Source organism: Siniperca chuatsi, linkage group LG15 (assembly GCF_020085105.1).
Source record: "Siniperca chuatsi isolate FFG_IHB_CAS linkage group LG15, ASM2008510v1, whole genome shotgun sequence".
NCBI classification, from domain to species: domain Eukaryota; kingdom Metazoa; phylum Chordata; class Actinopteri; order Centrarchiformes; family Sinipercidae; genus Siniperca; species Siniperca chuatsi.
Window position 1 is genome coordinate 23,983,220 of NC_058056.1, and position 21,600 is coordinate 24,004,819.

At 37.7% G+C, this 21,600-nt stretch overlaps 2 protein-coding genes across 5 annotated transcripts; both read left to right on the top strand.

Moving 5' to 3' along the window:
- Positions 1–201: 201 nt before the first annotated feature.
- LOC122861848 (ubiquitin-conjugating enzyme E2 D2-like) lies at positions 202–6,878 on the top strand. 2 transcript variants are annotated; one of them, XM_044166834.1, is made up of 8 exons: positions 202–673; positions 1,833–1,896; positions 2,539–2,570; positions 2,780–2,857; positions 3,327–3,432; positions 4,054–4,147; positions 4,367–4,416; positions 5,760–5,848. In XM_044166834.1, exons 1-7 carry the CDS (start codon positions 650–652, stop codon positions 4,413–4,415), a joined length of 447 nt encoding a protein of 148 aa, XP_044022769.1. In that variant the 5' UTR covers positions 202–649; the 3' UTR covers position 4,416; positions 5,760–5,848. The 2 variants fall into 2 exon arrangements, with proteins under 2 accessions (XP_044022769.1, XP_044022770.1); XM_044166835.1 differs by lacking the exon at positions 4,367–4,416 and having other exon boundaries at positions 5,760–6,878.
- Positions 6,879–7,930: 1,052 nt separating this feature from the next.
- On the top strand, positions 7,931–21,600 carry manba (mannosidase, beta A, lysosomal). Of its 3 annotated transcripts, none has more exons than XM_044166829.1 (17): positions 7,931–8,320; positions 10,330–10,424; positions 10,502–10,607; positions 10,718–10,891; positions 11,552–11,675; positions 12,363–12,532; positions 12,863–12,973; positions 13,641–13,792; positions 14,027–14,144; positions 15,029–15,115; positions 15,718–15,885; positions 16,064–16,282; positions 16,610–16,774; positions 17,886–18,030; positions 18,237–18,379; positions 19,369–19,656; positions 20,100–21,600. In XM_044166829.1, exons 1-17 carry the CDS (start codon positions 8,105–8,107, stop codon positions 20,322–20,324), a joined length of 2,706 nt encoding a protein of 901 aa, XP_044022764.1. In that variant the 5' UTR covers positions 7,931–8,104; the 3' UTR covers positions 20,325–21,600. The 3 variants fall into 3 exon arrangements, with proteins under 3 accessions (XP_044022764.1, XP_044022765.1, XP_044022766.1); XM_044166830.1 differs by having other exon boundaries at positions 19,372–19,656; XM_044166831.1 differs by having other exon boundaries at positions 7,933–8,320; positions 19,399–19,656.

The window sequence follows — 21,600 nt, forward strand, 5'->3', positions numbered from 1 at the left end:
TTTTTTTTTTTTTTTTAATACAATCTAGTGACAAAACACAGCATCCCAATTTAATTTAGGGCCCTTAACAATTAAACGCTGACACGTCCTGGCTGGTCTGTCACGCATGTTGTTTTTTTATTTTTATTTTTATTTTTTTCCAGCAGGCTTGTAACCAATCTGCCACCACATCCGCCCCGTCACTCAGCAGCCAACCGGACCGCCTTCTCGTCATAAAGCTTCAAATACGTGTAGACACCCGTTAGTTGGCTAACGGCATCGACCGAAACCGAAGAGAGTGGAGCCTTGTCGTCCGGGTTACTTCACCTGGCACACGCACTTATTCAGCCTCAACCGGGGAAACAAATAATCTATATAAGACGTTGAAACTACGCGGAAAGTGAGGGTTATCGAAAGGACTGTGTTACGTCTGTCGTTCGGCGAAAATAAGCTGGATAAGATCGCCAGCTAGCTAGCTTTGTTACCAACTCCGCGCATACGTAGTTTTAGCTCGCTAGCCAGCTAACTACGCTAGCTCGAGAAGAAAGGCCGTCGTGTTGACCCAGCGTCAATTATTAAACAGATAGCGAATCATCCTGGCATATTACGGTTGCCCCTCACTTGTTGGATCGGAAAACCTTCAAATTAAAGAGTACAACATCGAGAGAGGATGGCTCTGAAAAGGATCAACAAGGTAAGATCGCGTCTTTAGCTAGTTGTATTAGCTCGTCGCGCTAGCCTCCCACAATGTAACGTTAACGCTGTTCTTGATGCCGTATCCTGTGAAACATGGCGGTGAAACATATTCGCGGAAGTGTTAAGTCTGTGATTGTTCGTGTGTACAAGCATTTGGTGTGTTTAGGGTTGAGTGAATTGACGATAATTTATTTTATTTTTTTTACTGTTGGTACCGCTGGCAAACACGGACACTGCTCAACGTTTGAACACCATTCAGCTAGCTAGTTAACATTAGCAGTTTCAGTTACAGGTTCCGTGTGTTCGTCGAAGTGAGTGAGCAAAAAGAGGCCGCATAAATTGCCCAACACTTCATACCTTCACATGAACACACAAACGTTTGAATGCTGTCTGGTTATAGTACTAAGCCTTAACTGGAGCCTCACATTGATGTTGTGTGTCTTGGTAACTAGCTAATAGTTGAAACATTTCATAATATCGGCGATACTCAGTGTTACTAGAACCCATGACTCACATCACTCACCGAATCTGTGTTGGCAGTCAGAGCTGTGTTCATGATACATTTCCTTGGTATGTGAACGTATTGGCTGTGTCTGTGCACATCACAGGGTGTGTTCTAGCAGTTAAATGTTGGACGTTGGTGTAGAGTAACACCTATAGTACACCTAGGCTTCATTTCTTCACTCTGCTGTTGAGTAGAATCGTCATCCAAGGAAATCCATAAACTAACTTGTGAAATGGTGTGTGTGTGTGTGTGTGTGGCTGAATGCCGGGGTGGGGCTGCGGCTGCCACCTAACTCTAAAGTAGCTGTAGACCTAAAAATAACAGTAGTGTATATATGCTTCGGGCTCATCTTGCTGTTAACTGTGGAGTTGATAACAAGGTGGCCCCCTGCCCCTGAGCTGGTGCAGGGTTGAACTTGGAGGAGGGTAGCAGTAGATAACAACACAGGCGGGAGGGTGTTGTGAAATAAATGAAGCACACGACCTCTCATGTAGCATCTCCCTTCCCCAGTCCCCATGTTGGCATTTATACCCAGGATGTTAAGTGCTACTCAGTCTGGCACATTGATTTCAGATTGTATCTCCTCATTGTTTTGTCTCTGAAGATTACTGCGGTCTAATTGGTTATTGTTCTAAACCTCTTTTCATTACAGGAGCTTAACGACCTGGCTCGTGACCCTCCAGCACAGTGCTCAGCCGGCCCAGTGGGTGATGACAGTAAGTGTCCCAAAACTGGTCCAAAGTTTTTAGGGCTGCAACTAATGATTATTTTCATTATCAAATAATCTGCCAATTATTCTTTTATTATTAACCATTTTGTCTCCAAATTTTCAGAAAATAGTGAAAAATGTCAGTTTTTAACTTCACAAAAGGCCAAGGTGACATTTTCAAATGACTCACCAAGAGTCCAAAACCCAAAGATATTCAGTTTATCATGCATGACAAAGAAAAACATTAGGTCTTAACATTTGAGAAACTAGAAACAGCAAATGTGACAATGCATTTTAAAAAGCAAAACTGAAACTGAATGAGCTACATTTTGAAGATGAGGTGATAGGGTGAAAACCAACTTTTTACAATCTGAATTTTAGAGAACTTGTATTCCATGTTTAAGTTAACTCAAAGCACACAGATGGATGTATGGCCATGGCTGCAAAATAGTATTGAGTATGAAAATGATTTGATTAAATTATTTATAGAGAGCCAAATCTTAACAGAAGTTATCTCAGGGCACTTTTGATCTATAAAGGGAAATTGTTTCTTGGAAGCTGCAAAGATGATTTAGAAGCAGAGTTCCTGTCTGTTCACATACCTGTGACCTTCCCCTGTTTCCTAACATTTACTTTCTGTCCTCTGCAGTGTTTCACTGGCAAGCCACAATCATGGGACCTGTAAGTATATACTTTATGACATAATTGTTGCTCTCTTTGTACTTTAAAGCAGCATGATGTTGAAATTTGTTGCTGAGGTTGTGTTCTGGCTGCTTTAAATGTATTCATGAGATAAAGGTTGAAATTTGACTTGATAATGGGAAGCTGTGGACAGGAGGTTTATAGATAATCTTTTCTGAAATATATGTAAATGTCATTCCTGCTTTCAGAACGACAGTCCATATCAGGGAGGTGTTTTCTTCTTGACAATTCATTTTCCAACAGACTACCCATTCAAACCACCCAAGGTAAGCTCAATCACACCTGGGGGAGAAAAGGTTTTCCTTTTTTCTTGCTTTAATATTTTGTGGCAACTAAAGATATATTGTTGTTCATCTATCAAGCCACCCACCTTTTTTTAGTATTCCTCTTGCAACAGACACAAGTCTCGTTTGCGAATATATTCAGTGTTAGGAACTTTGGTCAAACATTGTATATGTGTAAACACTCATCATTTTATAAATGATATCTTTGTAAAAGTTAGAGAATCAACAAAGAAACACTTCTTGTAAATGAAACCAAACCCAGCAGTTTGGCATTATGAACACACTTTCTGTTGACAACCCTTACGAAGTAATACCGGTCATTCCAGAAGTTGATAGTCATGGACATCAAACGTCACTGCATGGTGTTAAGAAATTTGAATTGCATAACATTGACTTGGTTTGTGACTCAGCCTAATTTTACTTGTCCTCACTGTTATGTTTTTCTTTTCAGGTTGCATTTACAACAAGAATTTACCACCCAAATATTAACAGTAATGGCAGTATCTGTCTGGATATTCTCAGATCACAGTGGTCTCCTGCACTTACTATTTCTAAAGGTATGGATAATCACAAAAGGTCACCATGAGTACTTGACAATAAACTTGTCAATTGTTAGTTGACAGCAGTGTCTGAAATGAGCACCCATAAATTACCAAATACTGATAGAGGATCTTAATGGACAAATCAAGAAGGATACTGCTAGTAACAACATGGACGTTTCAAACTGGTCTCCTGTAGATTTAATTATGTTTTACTGCAATTTTAAATGTCAAAGTTTTAAATAAACACAGTACCTGATTCTGCGCACATAAAAGCATTTTAAAATGATCAGGATGAGAGCATTTAAATGTATAATGTTTTTGGAAGGTATTTTATTTTCTTAAATGTTTTTTATAATTTTCGACACTGCAAATAATACAATTTAACTTGATTAACACAGACTATGAGATGTCATCTTTTGTCAAATTTCTTACTTGCATTTAACAATGTGCACAGTTTTGGGGTTAGTTATTTGTAGACACCTTGATTTGAGACATTACAAGATAAGTTGAGCATTGAATCTATCCCAGAGTAAGGTTAAAGTAACTTGTGTAGAATGTGAAAAATAAGGATTGCAAACCATTTTTATTTGCTTATTAGAAAATTGTATTAAATTGGTTAATGTCTTTTTCTTGCAGTTCTTCTCTCCATTTGCTCACTCCTATGTGACCCAAACCCAGATGACCCACTAGTGCCAGAGATCGCACGAATCTACAAAACAGATAGTCAGAAGTAAGTATATAATCATATGTGTGGTAAACTAAACTATTCTCTAAACATGTGAAACACATTCTCCTTTTCCAAAAGGAAGAACATCCCTGTAGTACATTTTGTATGGTACATTATCCACAATAGGCCCTAATCCAACTTTCAAAGGCATAGTTAATTGAATTGATTCACCTGTACAAGTATCACCTGAGTCTAGTATGTAACCTAGTTCCACTCTGTCAGGTACAATAAACTAGCTCAGGAGTGGACAACAAAGTATGCCATGCTTTAGGGTAAGGCCAAGAGGCAGTGCTGCATCTTGGCTAGTGCTATGGGATTGGTTGGTTGTGATGCTCTGGTCTCACTGGCATAGCCAGAGGCTCAGATCTCTGTTATGATGTGTATATGACTGCAGTGTGGGATTTGACTGATTATACTAATCTCTGGCTGGCTGTACATAGAGTACTGCATTGGCCATATGCAGCTCAGATCTTGGGTTCAGCTTTTTACATGCACCTTGATACCCTGTAGATGGAGTCTGTTGCTGTAAATAAACAATCTAAATTAATATTTCTGCCAATCCAATGGTGTCCTGCCCACTGACAAAATGGTCTCTTGACAGTTGTGGGTTACTGCTAATACAGGCCAGAGAGATGAAGATCCAGTGGTAGTAATAACAAGTCTTCTGTTGCATGAAAAAATACTCTTAAGTAAGATTTCACAGATATGGTAGCAACATGGATTAATTAAGGTATTTTCCTGCCCTATAAACTTTGATATTTTAGACAAACATTTTCTTAAACCACACTTTAGTACAGATCACATATATTACATTATTGCTGACCACTTTCCAACACATCACACATACCATACGTTTTTATATTTTACACTTGTCGAATCAACTTCATAGGGGATCCCTCACAGTAAAAAATGGGTTGCCTTTATTTTTCAGTTGTTGTTGCCTGTTAAAGCAGTTGTCAGTAGGGACCATTCTGAAAAATGTTCTTGGTGGTGCATTCGAGGACACACCAACATTTGGCTGCCAAAAGAACTGCATTCATGAGCTATGATGTCTGAAACTGAAGCCTAGCAGACAAACAATAAGGATAATACGAGTTGGGTTTCTTGTATGAAAAGGTTGCGGTTATAATTATTGCATGTTGTAACAGTGTTTTTATAACGGCGGACCAACCCAAAATCAAATCTCTTGGGTAACAAATTTGGAAGCTGAATTTTCTGTGCATGTAAACGTAGTCACTAACTCCAGCATGAGACGGTTTGTTGTTTTTTAAAAAAAAAAAAAAAATTTAAAAAGTAGCCTTGTCATATTGGCATGTAAAGATGACATGTCAGAAATATTTCACTGTTTCAAATTTAAGAAGTTTTGTTTGTGCAAGGTGTCTTCTTTCTTTGTGTGTGTGTGTGCATATACTGACACATTTTGTTAGGATACTAACTTTGCTTGCGATGTTAAAAAGCAGTGTGCTCAATCGCATGTACCTATACAAATAGTTGCACAGTCGCCTTTTTGTCCAGGATTAACATCAAGAGTTTTTACGCCAAAAATTTGATGTGTTCAGTCAGTGATGTGTTTGCTTGAGATTTCCTAAAGTTTAATTTTTTTTTCTCTTTGCAGATACACCAAAACGGCGAAAGAATGGACAAACAAATATGCAATGTGATGGCATCGTTTGGAAAGCTGGAAAATGTCGTTGCTGATTCAAACAAAAAAAAATCTGGGATTCTGTTTTTCTTTTTCACTTCATTTTTTGTTTTTGTTTTTTGTTAATCAGAGCATTTTACCCCCTCCTTTTTCCAGCTGTGTGCTCATAAGAAGATAGTGTTTTCTCTCTAGGACACGTGCCAGTTTCTGTGAAGTTTCTACTCCCATTTTGTATGGAGTTCAAAAAAAAATAAAAATAAAAAAGTTGGTTCTGAACACTCGGCTTGAGCATGCACCAGTAGGAGTTTTTCAACCCAAAATTGGTGATGTTAGTCATTTACTCTGCACACACTTAGTAGAATCTGATGCGACTGGTCTCCTGACACTGAACACTGTATCAACCCCATGACGATCCAGTTGATTAACCGGCTGGATTCTGTGCGGCCGATATTAACTGGATTTCTCAGAGCACTTGTAGAGGAGCCTGTCTTTGCCATACACTTAAATTCTTAAAGTTTCAAATTGGCAAACATTGTGATGCATTTTATTTGAAAGTGGTAAAATCTGAAGGGGGTGGGTGCCAATTCTCTGAAAGATTTGGAAAACTGGTTAGTGGCTCCTGTATCTTCCTCCTGGACTGGTGTGACGTCAGTATGTTCCTCTGATCATTAGTATAGGAATCTATTACCTGAGGAAAGACTTGTATCTTATTCCACTATCAAAGTGTGTGTACAGAGAAGCACAGCAGTATATATCAATGTTAAGGAAACAAAGTATAAGAACTTCAATGTTGTATTTTATGCATGTTAATAAAGGTAGGCTATTATATCTGATATGTTTCTGCAAATTAAGTGGATTGTAAAGCTGGAAGTTGGAAAAATTTGGTTCCCCTCAAAGGCTTACTATTTCTTTTTCTTTTTTTTTTTTTTTTTGTTATTTAGAAGCCAGTAGATGAGCTATTAGTTCTATGCCCACTCAAACACTGTCTTCTTGTAGCCCTAAAATATTGATGCAAAGCTAATGGTTGATAATCAACTTGTGGCTCTGTTTCTTTTTACTTTTCCCTTCAATAAAGTTACTTAAACCATAAAATGAAACAGTGGTGCTTTTTTTTGTTTTTCATTCAAAGTGAACATGTAAACATTTGTTGACTACAGAAGTTCCATTGTTGACCGTGGAAGACTGATGCTAATGTGCATGTGTTTTTAAGTGTCTACAAAGTAGCAGCAAAGTCACATTTTTAGTCTTTGTATAGTTTATATGCCTGTTTCATCCTTTCATAAACCTCTTGTGCCTGTTAAACAAAGGGGAAGAATCATCAGCTGTCTTATTTAGTAAAGCCTTGAATGTTTTGGGGACATTTTTGTATTTGTAGAAAATGTCCTCAGATGTCAAGGCCTGTTAAAATATTTTTATTTGCTCTTAATAACTAAATAGACTTTTGACAAATAAAAGTATAATTTCAGTTTTTCCATGCAAAAAATTCTCACTGTGACTCTGTTATGAATGATTAAGAACTGACTGGTAAATGGGCCAAAGATACATCTATATATTGAATAAGTTGAATGTCCCATCAGTTGAAAATCAAATGCTATCATTAAACCAGTCTCTAGTGTTTTTATGACGAGCAATACTGATAGTTTTCAGTTACACTAGAGCAGTTTTAACTTTAAATATAGATAAATACCTTTTCTGCCAGGGTAATTAAATATGATGTTTATACAATATGAATCTCTAGGTTTTCCAAAACTGATGACCATATCAATAATTATGAACATGAAGTGTTTGTTCAATATTATCAAAACGGACCATTAAACCTGTTTTTGTTCAACAGTACAAAAAATTACATTATTTTTATCTTTAAAAATCTTAATCTTAACACGAAGTTGAGAAGCAGCACTTATTTTTCTGCACAATGAGTACTTTTGATACTTCAATTAAATTTTGCTGCTAATACTTACATACTTTTACTTAATTTGATTTTGAATGCAGGACTTTAACTTGTAGTGGAGTATTCTCTCAGTGCGGTATTAGTACTTTTACTTAAATAAAGGATGTGAATACTTCTTCCACTACTGGCTGTGCCATAATTATCTTTAAAGTTTAAAGACAGATCTTAAAACACATCCGAAAATGTGAAACCTTTCCGCGCCAAGACTTGTCCCTCGTGCAACAACTCTGATCAGCTGACTGCTACGAGGGGGGAGGGTCACATGACAAACAAGGAAGCGCCCGTTCAGTAAACACAACGAACCGCAGATAGTACACTTTTGAAGCGTATTCCCGTTAGTTACCATGCCTACAACAAACCAAAAACTATGACTCCGTGTGGAAACATTTACATTTGTGTTTTTGGTGTTTTGTTGTGTTTGTTTTTCGGGGTTTTATCCGGATTTTCTGCAGTGGCGGAGCAGCAACAAACTCTGAGTCTGAACGGTAAATGGAGTCTCTCAAACTCCAACGGGTCACTGTCGCTGCCTGCAGAGGTGCCTGGGTGTGTTCATTCAGCTCTGCAGCAACAGGGATACATCCAGGTGGGTACATTAGTGACTACCTGAATATAACTACACCTTAATGTCAGACCGAGGACACAGGGTGTTGTGTATGCTGCACAGACTGTAAAACCCCTTGAAGCAATTTGTGATATTGGGCTATATAAATAAAATTGACTTGAAATGAACTATTCCCTTTATTTTACTTTATTTTGAAGGTACAGCAGTCATTATTTATGCAGTAACCAGTGCTACATTTAGTTAAGTATTGTACTTGAATACAATTTTGGGGTACTTTTTTCTTAACTACATTTATTTGACAACTTTGGTTACTAGCTTATAGATTATAAAACGCAATGTAATGTTTTAGATTAATGCAGTGACCATGAGTTGTGTGCAGTTCCACCAAAGAGACATTTCCCCTCTAAACTCCAAAAACTGAAAACCCTCAGATTTATCTGGTGACCCTTTGGAGGGGTCCGACCCCTAGGTTGGGAACCTGAACTGGACTAAACTAGCTAACTGTATGTAAAGAAGTTAAAACTAGCTCCGCATCGAGCAGCTACAACAGTAAAATGCTACTTACACACTGATGCATCAGTATTAATAATCTAATGATAAAATATATAGTAAAATAACAGACACAGGGATCATTTTACTGTGGAACGAGTACTTTTACTTTTGATACTTTAAGTACATTTAGCAAATAATACTTATTTGATTTTGAATGCAGGACTTTTACTTGTAATGGAGTATTTTTACATTGTTGTATCGGTACTTTTACTTAAGTAAAAGATCTTAATACTTCTTCCACCTCTAGCAGTAAGTACTCTGAGTCAATGAAGTAAATTTTAGCCTGACTCCTGCTAGAGCGAATAGTGACCTGATGCTGGGTTTCAAGTACTGTACTTAAGTACAATTTTGAGGTACTTTACTTGACTATTTCCGTTTTATGTTACTGTATACTTACACGCATGCTACATTTCAGTGGGAAATGTCATGTATGTTTTGTTATAGATTAACACACCCAACAGTATGTAAAATAGGTAAAATTAACATATTCTTGAGCAGCTGCAACATCAAAATGCTGCTTATATGTTAAAGCATTAGAACTTATAATTTAATGATACAATATAACAATCTTATATAGGCCATTCTGAGCACTTTTACTTTTGATACTTTAAGTATATTTTGTCTCTAATACTTCTGCACATCTACTTCAATTAAAATTATGAATGTTGGACTTTCACCTTTGTGGTATTGATATCTTAAGGGACATATCTCAATACTTCTTGCACCACTTTGACTTTCATTAAAGTTAAATATTGACTAGGTGGCTGTGGTACTTTGTTTAAATTGGTTTGGTCAGTAAAGCTCTGGTTGTCTGTGGAAAAGTCCTTAACCAGACTCTGCTGTCAGGCAACATTTTGTTTTTGGTACCTGTTAATCGTCCTCTTGCCTGTGAAATAATGTCTTAATATATGAAACTAATACAGGTAGAGAGAAAAGAGAGAAAACCCCCGCATGTAACTGGCCTCACTGACTTTAAATGTCTACATATAACATACATGACAACATCTATCCAAGACTTTATTTTTTGCAAGGAATTTTTGTGTTTTTCTACAATACAATACAACAGGGACGTACATTTTTTTTTAACACTTGCTGGATATTTTATCAGGGTGATCCCAGTATTTTTTAGGCTGTATATTTAAATTTGATACTTTTAGGCCAAAAAAGGATTCAGTATTTCCACTATTAATTTTATTAAAATCTACAGGAAAAACAAAAATAATTTGTACATTTAACATTTTTTTTCGGTTTGTGGCCAAAGTTTTCTTGAGGTGTGGTGCAGACCTTGAACTTATGACCTCAGTATTTCCTAAATCCTGGCTACGCCCTTTTATTTGGCTTGACAATGTGAGCACATGCTACAGTATCTGCAGCAGATGTCAGTAAAAACCCATATTAAACTTTAAACACATTTTTACATCCATAATCTAAGAGAGGAATGAAAGTAAATTTACTAAAGTACTTTACTTTTCTTTCAGGATCCATATTTCAGGTTCAACGATGTGTCCTATCGGTGGGTTGCCCTTGACAACTGGACTTACACAACCACATTTATTGGGTTTACCCAGCTGAGGTCAGTATAATGATTTATATTATTTTTTACAGCATTTTCTGTATCCTGTTCCTGACTCACTTTCTCTGCATTAACAGGGCCAAACAGAAGGTGCTGCTTGTCTTTGACGGCATTGACACTGCAGCTTCGATTTGGCTCAATGGGATTATTGTCGGGAAGACGGACAACATGTTTCGTAGATATGTGTGTTCACTGGAAAATAAGCAGTTCACAATGCACTCTACACATTTTCTTCTACGTCAATGCATCATTTGTTTGCTTTCTTTGAAATACCATCTGTTCTCGGCGTGTAGGACTTCCCAGTCAGAGACTTGCTGAAGGACGAGGATAATGTGCTGAATGTTAGCTTGTTGTCTCCAGTTCTTTATGCGTCTGAGCAGCGGAAAGCTCACTCGGCCTACAGAGTTCCTCCTGAATGTCCTCCAGATGTCCAGAAGGGGGAATGTCATGTCAATTTCATCAGAAAAGTAAGCATGTCCTACCTTGTTTTACCTCTCCTCTGGAAACCTGAATGTAAAACAGTCTCAGTCAAAACAGAAACATTTTTATACACCAGATCCCAGTCTTTAGAAGCTATTCTGGTGACATCGGTAATAGGACTGGATTAAATTTAAAAGCCTGTTTTTCCCCAAACTGGTAAGGCAGGGAAGAGGATGGTTTTTATGCTAAAAATCAGGATGATCTCTGTCTGATTTGAAAGGTGACTTTATGGTGAACATATGTATGTACAGTCAGTAAAACATCATACTGAATGGATATTAGAATCTTGATTTATTTAGATACAAGTTTTACATGTTTTTCAGAACACTGAAAAAGTCTTGTAGTTTACAGTCTTTTTTTATTTTTGTACATCCGCCTTTAACTTAGGCGCCAATGTATTAATGATTTCGAGTTTCTTCTAGCAATTCTGATCCTTTCATTGTGCAGACGTTTTAGTCGTGCACCTTCACTAAACACTGACCTTCATCTCACCCCAACCAGCACTTTCTTCCTTATTTTCTGATGTTTACATTTTACTGAATTAACTAAATATGCAGAACAAAGTCTCACACCCTTAAGAGCACTTACATTTTAACAGTATTCATATCACTGTACATCTAAAGTTCAATATCTCTGTTTTGGTGAAGGAGCAAAGCTCTTTCAGTTGGGATTGGGGGCCTTCGTTCCCCACGATGGGACTGTGGAAGGGAGTGCAGCTGGAGGCGTTTGATGTCCTGCAGCTCATCCAGGTTTCCTCTGTTCCTCTATACAGTAAGTCCCATCTAATCTTTATCACCAACCGTTTGTTGGTTAAAACTACAAAAAATAAGGAATACTTTTAAACATAAACGGGGATGCTTTGAGGCAAAATTTGAAAAAAACAGGAGCTGCTCTCATCTGATAGAAAGTGTAAATTATTTATCTGTTGCATAAGAGCAGTAGCTCAACAAATAAAGTGGGTGGTTTGATTTATTCTGGAAGTGAGAGTTGCCTTGAAATTAAGTAAAATGTACTGCATTATCATTATTTATATATATATATATATATATGGGATGGACAAAATAATAGAATAGCATAACACAATAAAATTCAACAGCACCACAAACTGCAGCCTCCAAAATGACCACAAGGTTGAATCAACACCTTCCAAAACAGTTAAAAACTGAACATTATAACACGAAGGGAGGATTTATTGCAGGACTGTTGTATTAGACTGTAATAGATTTAGCAACTGAGTGTAGATGGGAATTTTATTTTACAAATATACAAATACAAATATTTGTATAGTTGTATAAAAGAGAAATAAGTATGACTTTGTTTTCCAGAATAAATTAAAAGTTGTTGCATCTTTCCATTTTCTTTTTCTGCCAGCATTACATTGTCTCACCCCACTCACCCTATGTGGAATAATTAAATGTGTTTTTATTTAAAATCTATATAATCTGTTTGTCTGTCTAGATTTGGACCTCTCTCAATGGAGAGTTCAGGTTCAGCTTCTTGTTGATGCGGTTCAGACAACAAATGGCCAAATCACGCTCTCCGTACCGGAGCTGGACTCAGAGCAGACCTTCCAGACACAGTTTCTGCCAGGAAAGACCACAAACAACTTCACCTTACACGTCAACACGGTACTCGATACAGTGCAGTCAAACTGTTGAAGTTTGAAGTTGGAAAGGAATTTTCACCTGTGTCAATCCGGTGCGAGCCAGAGAAGTTGTACAGTGAATTAAAGTTTTGAAAAGGCTGCCCTGTTAAAATGTTAGTTACCCTTCTTAAGAAATGTATGTTGTTGCAACTGTGTCAGCAACAGTCTTCCTAAACTGCATTGAAACATACCACACTGAGTGTGTTGTGACAGCAATGACTCTCCTCAGTATCTCTGAATTATGTTCAGCAGTAAAAAATCAGTTTGTAACCACTTGTGTTGAAGTTTTGAGAGCTTTTTCTTCTTCTTCCAGAGTAGCCAGGTGAAGCTATGGTGGCCCAACGGACACGGTGACCAACCCTTTTACCATCTCATTGTCAGAGGCTTTCAGGATGGATTTTTAATCCTGAATACAGAATCTAAGGTCAGTTCACTGCCTGTCAACACTTACATCTTCCTCATATTTTATTTAGGCATATTTAGCTGATGTATTTATCCATGACACTGTGCTTGTATTAGCTTAAATTCCTAGTTTGCTCTTCAAAAGCCCACATATCTCCACCTCTTCACTCTGAAAACGAGATAAAATGAGAAGGAACTTCTTTTTCATTTCTAGCTGCTTAATTTGACATCCAACAGGAGATTAGATTATACTCATGATACATAGAAGGTATTAAATACTGTCTAAGTTATAATACACAGACACCACAGCATACACCATATCTGTAAAGAGCCAATAAAACAGCAGAATTAATGATAATCCTGATTCAGTCTGAAGGATTAAATGTTTTTTCCGTCACCTATATTGTACTATGCTAAACACACTGATTGATTGAAGCTCTCCATTTAGGAAATCAAACTGAGGAATTTAAACTGTAAATTTGGTGTGAGCAGTTTACCAACATGTTTCTGGATGCTGAGGTTCAATTTTTTTTCTACTTGAAGAAAACATTTTCACATCCATTGCGCTTTACTGAAATTTCCTATCACTGTTGAGGTGCCACAGAGGTGAAAGTGAATTCATAGACGTCGGTGCTTTTTTGCCATTAAAGTTTTAGTGTTTCACTGTTTGATGAAAATGTCTCCTGCAGGTGTATTTTCGCACAGTAGAACTTGTCCAGGAGCCAGTTGTTGGGTCTCCAGGCTTGAGCTTTTATTTCCACATCAATGGGAAACCAATTTTCCTCAAAGGCTCCAACTGGATCCCAGCCCACTCCTTCCAGGACCAAGTCACCCCTGCTGTGTGAGTTTAGTTTGAAAAGCTGCTTTTTAAATTGTTGCACTTGAGTCCTGCCTGGTGAGGTGAATACTGATCACTAATTATGAGAATATTCTAAGGGAAACTATTCTCCTCCTGTTTTTCTTCTTTCTGTGTCTCTGTATGGTTTTTTTCTGACTTGAAATCACAGGACAGGAGTTTGATTCAGTTATAAATACATTAATAATGGAGCTACTATGCTCTCTGTTTGCCCTGCAGCTTAAGGAACTTGTTGCAGTCAGCCGTGGATGCGAGCATGAACGCCCTCAGGGTCTGGGGAGGAGGAGTGTATGAACAGGACCTTTTCTACAGCATCTGTGATGAGATGGGAATCATGGTAACTACCATTATCCTCTAGTGTTATCAATATTACTTATCAATATTAATATCACCACAAATGTAAAATTTAAAATAACAATATCATAATGTAGACAAATCTCTCAATGAGACAAAACACATTGCTAAATCTTTGTACTAGTAGTTACAGTTGCAAAATAAACCCTGAAATCATTTAGCCACATTTACTTTTTGACATTAGTTATAAAACAGGAGACTATCATCAGCATAAAAAGAAATTGAAAGCATGTGGAGGAATGGGGGAAGTCCACTGGGGTTTATGGGAAATGTGGTCTTAACACATTACAGGTCTTCTGCCTCAGTGTCATTTGTTTGTAGCAGGTTTCTGTTTGTTGATAAATTACATGTTTTAGCCTGTGAGATTTAATTTTATCTGATTATTCTAACAGACAACATAACTCTATAACACTGGACATCTGCTACAGTGAAAATGTCAGTGTTATAGCATTTGTTAAAGTTGCCTCTGAATGTGGGGAACTCTGTATATGCACTCAACATAACATGCATTTTAACAAAAATACATCTGCACTTCCTTATATTTGTTGAACCTCTTTGACTCATGACGTTTTATACAGAAAAGAAATTGTGATGTAAAGTATATTTGCTGCCAATGCTGCCTGCTCAACTGATCTATGTTTACTGTTTTATTGTGTAATGGGCTCATAGGCTTTGCACTATTGGGAGTCCTTGTGTTCCTGTACAGTACATGTTAGTATATCATTACTGAAAAAATGCAGGGCCATTTTAGAACAGATGACTATATTTCTATATGATTTTGATTGCATAACACCACTATGACTCATGAACATATTGTAGATGGAACAGATGGATGCTCAAAGTGTTTAGATAGATATGTGTCTTTAGATTTGGCAGGACTTCATGTTTGCCTGTGCCATGTATCCCACTGAGGAAGACTTCATACACACTGTAAGAGAAGAGGTCGTCCACCAGGTAAGATGTGATTTTATTTAATTTTATTTTCATTATTTTAGAAGATGTCATATCTGGAAACTATGTAGAACCACATGGAAAGATTAAGAAAAGTGGTACTTCACCTTCAGTGTTTCTGTCCAAAGTATGTTAAATCAAAACACATTTTTAGATGGTAAATTAACCAAACCAAAATATTCTTTTTTATTTTCATCCTATCATGACATCCACTGTGACTGTCTCTCCACTGAATGTAAAATAACGAGAGTTGCAGCTTAATGGCAGCTGTGGCTTAGTGGTAGAGCGGGTCATCCACTAATCGGAAAGTCGGCATGTCGAAGTATCCTTGGGCAAGATACTGAACCCCAAAATTGCTCCCGAGGGCTGTGCCTTTGGTGTGTGTGTGTGTGAGAATGATTAGTTTCTTTGGACTGATGACTAGTGTATGAATGTGTGTGAATGGGGTGAATGTGAAATGTATTGTGAAGTGCTTTGAGTGATCGGAAGACTAGAAAGGCGCTGTACAAGTACAGTTCATTTACCATTTAAGTTTCCCAAAAGTTGTTGTCGCATCCTGTACTGACCATAAATGTACTCACTTTTATTTTGTGTTTACTCATCAGGTTCAGCGCCTCAAGTCTCACCCTTCCATAATAATTTGGAGTGGGAACAATGAAAACGAAGCTGCTCTGGCGACAGACTGGTTCGGCATCCCAGTTTCCCAGAGGCCTACATACCTGAAAGATTATGTGACACTGTATGTGAACAACATAAAGGCGATAGTTCAAGAGGTGAGAGTCAAATCATATGTCATGTTTAAGAAAAGTTGTAAGGATTTATGTTTTAAACGGTTACAGATTACATGGTTAAAAGTGTAATATGCAGTCTGATGATTTATTGTTTTATAATTAATATAATAAGAAAATATATACAAAAGGCTAAGAAGTGAGCGTCTAATATGTCCTTCAGGAGGACCAGAGTCGCCCGTTCCTCGTCTCCAGTCCGACAAACGGGGCTGAATCGGAGCAGGAAGGATGGGTGGCAGTGAACCCCTACGACCCTCACTACGGGGACACACATTTCTACAGCTACATCCTGGACTGCTGGGATTGGCGGACTTTCCCTCGAACGCGCTTCGCCTCTGAATATGGCTTCCAGTCCTGGCCTTCCTTCTCCACCCTGCAGCCGGTGACTGAATAAACCTTCCATTCGTGTTTTGTTTTTCCTGATGAATTTACCAGAAGATTTGTATTTAAAATCTGAAAACAGGAAGAGATAAGAAAAGAAAAGAAAAGAAAAGAAAAGAAAAGAAAGCTACATCAGATAAAACAGTGACGAAAAAATTTAAAAGTTATTAAAGAGAAATTAAACATGGTGAAATAATTACAAAAAGACTAACCCTAAAAAAATAAAAAATAAATTGAAACAGGAGTTAAGAGGTAGAAGCCTTTAGTTTTATTGTTTTCTTTTTTTTTTAGGTGGTCTAAAGTTTTTGGCTATTTTCTGATGTTTCAGGTTTCCATAAAAGAAGACTGGAGCTACAACAGTAATTTCACTTCCCATCGTCAGCACCATGAGAGTGGGAACCAGCAGATGTTACTGCAGGCAGCTTTACATTTCAACCTGCCAAACTCCACAGATCCCTTGAAAAGATTTACAGATACTCTGTACATCACTCAGGTAAAACTGCATGGGGCAAGTTTGTGCACAGGTACAGTAGCTTCAGATGGTATTTAGAGTTAAGTCAAGTAATGTAAAAAATGTATATAGCCCATTTATGTCTACCAATCTGTGACCATTTAAGAAACAGTGAGTTTTCAGTTCTCTCTGGATGGAGTGTCACTCACTTCTGTAAAGCAGTAGGTTTTGCATTTTGCTATTTAAATATTTATTTTTGGTATCAAGCTCACACCTGTAGGCTTCATATCTGGCTGTTAAAATATAGTAGTTTCTTCAATGTGCTCCATCATGCCCTTTTCACATAAGACATTTTGACATCTCACACTAAGAAAAGCACAGGTGTTAACAATCACATTAATGACGGCTGAATTCCATTTAGCTGCTTCAGTTTCAGAGTCCTAGTATTGTGCATGCTGACTAACTGTCACACTGTCATATACTGGGACACTTAGAACAGAACCATCATTAATGTTATTAGTAACACCTGGGATTCCCCTTTATGATAAGTCAAAATGTCTGCTGTGGCTGAACAGGCATCAAAATGTCCATAGGAACTTTTCGGACCACTCCTGCAGCAGAAGCCACTTCTCTATGCCCAGTATGAGCCCAGTCATATTTTTGCCAAAATATAGCTCAGTACACAGTAAGCTAACTGCCAAGCTACCAACTTTTAGTAGCCTTCTTTCAAGCCTGTAGATGTGAATATTTGGTACTAAAAATATAGATTAGTTTGTGGAGTATTACTTTAGATGCAAATCTAACAGGCTAATGGCCTGAGATTGTTTTATTTAACCAAGCTTCGGAACATTTGCTTCTGGGCTGGGAGGGAACCATATGATTCAGCAAAAAATCTGGATAATATTCATAACTTTATAGGGTATTTTTGTGGTAATTTCCTTGAACTTGGTGCATATTTCCCCACCACTCACTCTCATGACCCCAACAACAAGTTTTTGTTCATGTACGCAAGATCAGTTTTTTGTTTTTTTTCTTGTAAATAATTTGACGATATTAAAATAGTCCGCTATGCAAAACTTGTTGTAAAACCTGTAAACCATCAAGCCAATTTAAACACTGTTAACATGTAGTAATGATCATATTTCATGTCCAGGTCATGCAGGCTCAGTGTGTAAAGACTCAGACAGAGTTTTATCGACGAAGTCAGAGTGAGATCATTGAGGGCAAAGGTCACACTATGGGCGCTCTCTACTGGCAGCTCAATGATATCTGGCAGGCGCCTTCCTGGTCGTCGATCGGTGAGTGAACGCCCACTCAGCAGATATATATTTTGGACTCCTGCATTCAACACTTGTAGAGATGTGGCAGTGAGAAAAGTATGTTATAATGGAAATATATTTATGATCAATATAAATAATTTGTTGTGTAATGAATGTACTTATTACTTGGGATTAGAGGTCACTGTTGCAAAATAATCACATATAATTTCCTGGTGCGTGTACAGAGTTTGGTGGGAAGTGGAAAATGCTGCATTATTTTGCACAGAACTTCTTTGCCGCCGTCCTGCCTGTCAGCTTTGAGGATGACGACACACTGTTCATCTACGCCGTCTCGGACCTGAGTCACGACCTGAAGCTCAGGGCTGTGGTATGTTTTCAATGGTAAACTGTATCTTTACATAACATTCATTTTGCAGGCGCTTTTGTCCAAACGACTTACAATAAGTGCATTCAAACTCTAAAGGAACAAGAGCTAGATGTCATAAAAAAAGTGCATCCCTCCTAAACAAACAACTGAAAGCGTGTTCAGTGAGGCAGTCCAGGGTCTTACAGTTTCTACGTAATGCTGTGCAGATAATAAAACTAGAATGCATTAACAGAAAACAGGATAAAAAAACAGGCATTTAATTAATTGTTTGCCTCAATGGTTAGAAATGATCAAAAGTTTGCAATACGTTTTTTTATCTGTTTCATTCATTACTTTTCACGTTTCCTCCTTGTGTAGTTCATACTATACTTACTTTTGAAATTTTCTGTGCAGAATTTCATTAAAATAAAAATAGAAACACAATTTCCAAAAGTAAATTTAACCCTAGAGTTTGAACAATATGGGTTTTGAAGACCAGTACTGTGTATTTTTGGATTTAAGCTGCTAACATGCGATAGTTTGCTTTAAGTTTAAATGAGACTGGTTACATGTTGACATTTCAAGGTTCAATTTTGGCAATAGAGGCTAAATTCATATCACAAAACACTAAATCTCAGCCCTTTGTTATCCATATCTCACATTATCCACTAATTGCTAAATAATGGCACAAAATCAAGTGTTGCACTGTATGGCAAAATAAAATGAAGATGGAGTACAACTGATAAAACTGTACTTATTGCCAAGTTTGTTTCAAATTTGTTTTTGTGAGAGTTTCTCATTAATAAAAAAAAGTGTATCACAATAGCACAGTGTCACTATCTCTATGACCACAGTATATTTCTAATAAAAGAAGAAATATTGCTCAGTCCTACATTCAATTCAAAAGCTCAAAAACTAATGCTAACAACAGTTTCTTGCTTAAATCATCCTCCATTTCAGTAATGTGTCTAATTTCATTTAAATGTGTGGTCATTGGTCTGCTACACCAGCAGAAACCGGTCTGTTGTTTTGTCGATCAGGTGATCGTGTACTCCTGGACTGATCTGGATCCAGTGTGCACACTGAAGTCGGAGCTGCTCCTGGTCCCTGGAGGCAGCGCTGTGGTCATTTTTAACCAGCCAGTCACCGCCCTGCTGGCAGGTTGTGGACGCTGCACCCGCTTCACCTGCCTGCTCACCTTTCACCTGGAGGACAGCAGCGGCCAGCAGGGTCCCACCAACCACCACTTCCTCTGCTCACCCAAAGACGCTCAGGAACTCCAGAGACCCAACATCACAGTAAGACACCTTGTTCCAAAGGACATTAACCATTGTTTTATTTATTTATACACAGATTTGAAATAATGCATGGAAGCAGTGAAGGAATAGTCCCTTAATCTTTTGGGGGGTTAGAATAGTAACACCATTTTATATTTTTAAAATCTAAACATCATCATAATAAATCTATAACTATTAGGGGCCGTCGTAGTTGGGGGGCCCAAGGCAGTTGCCTACCTTGCCTAATGGTGAAGTCTGCCCCTGAAAACGAGGCAGAAAATTGAGGGAAGCAAAGGGAAGATATGCAACAAAGGTATCAAGGCCACCACATTGTTGATCAGACTTTAAGATGACACTTTATTGGACTAAATTGGGCACTTCAAAATTTTGTTTACTTGCTACTGATTGTCTTACGTTTATTCTCATATTCACTCGTTACAAACACAGTGTGTCTTTCCCCGCAGGCGAAGGTGCAGGCGGATAAGACAGGATACTCTGTCACTCTCCACTCTGCCTCTGTGGCTCCTTTTGTGTGGCTCGATGTGGGAAACATCCCAGGACGCTTCAGCTCCAACGGCTTCCTGATGATTTCTAGAAACAGGACGGTCAGTTTTAACGCGTGGCGTCCCACCAGCGTTGCAGAACTCACCAGATCCCTCACCATCACATCTTTAAGGGACGTATACTGACCTGAGACCAGCCAGCCTCCATGTTGAGGTTAACCGTGCAGAGTCCACAGACGGGCAAAGTTACTGGCTGCTAATTATCTTTTTTAAAGTGTCTTTAAAGAGATACTATGGATGAGGTTTGGTCCTTGTGGAGATTTGAAGGCCAGACTGTTATTTTTAAACTGTAGCTGGTGAAGCTGATATTTTCCAAACTTGTTTACTTGCCAAATAAAGGAGAACCTTTTTTCCCCAGACATTTTTTTTTCTTCATATCAGAGCAGAAAAGCCTCGGAAAACGGCAGTTTGATCATCGTGGGACACTAAAACTCACCGATGAAAATTTCCAAACAAATGATTTTAGGTGGATAAACAGCTCTTAACAACTGAGTGACCCACTGTTCTCATTCACTAGAAGGGAAACTTTACATACAGCTTTAATTTAAACAAAACACCATCAAATAAATCTTTATTCTAGCTTTTACAGAACTTACCTGGGGTGCACAACATTTACTGGCCATTTTCTGAAATGTTTTGTTTTTAGATGATTTTTTTATTAGATAGCGACAGTGTCGATACAGACCGGAAACATGGGGAGAGAGAGAGAGAGGGTACGACATGCAACAAAGGAGGACATTGCACTTATATGGAATCTGTCTCGACCACCAGGCCACCGGAACAAAAGTAGGCAAACTGATTTTGAAGTTGGACTACAAGGTGGCGATTCCTGCACTGATCAGAAGTTTGCTGTTGCAGAGACAACATGTAATCAGACCTGGGTTTGACACGACAGATGATTGTATATTGTGCACTAAACCTTTTCATTTTGCATTTTGCACATCATAAATAAGACTTGAACTTTTGACATCTTGGAAGTATTGTATTACACACATTGCTTTCCAAAATCTGCTTTGTATTATTTTTCATTCATTCTTAATTCCGATCGGTTTTGTAGATTTGTTTTTGGCATTTAATAATAATAATAAACTTTATTTATGTAGCACTTTTCTTAACAGTGTTACAAAGTGCTTTACAAACAGAAATAAAACCAAACAAGTCAGATAAAATGAGAATAAGGCCAATGAACATGAGCGAAGAGGAAGTAAAGGCAATAAAATGAATAGGAATAAAAAGAGTAAAAACAAAAGGATTTAACTGTTAATCACTGTTTGTTCTATCTATCACTGCTCAATACATCAGTCGTGGGGTTGAATACTTTTTACAGGCGCTGTAAGTTAACGATTTGAGAAATATTTTTGGTAATACACACTTACTGCTCAAATAAACAACTTTAATTAGA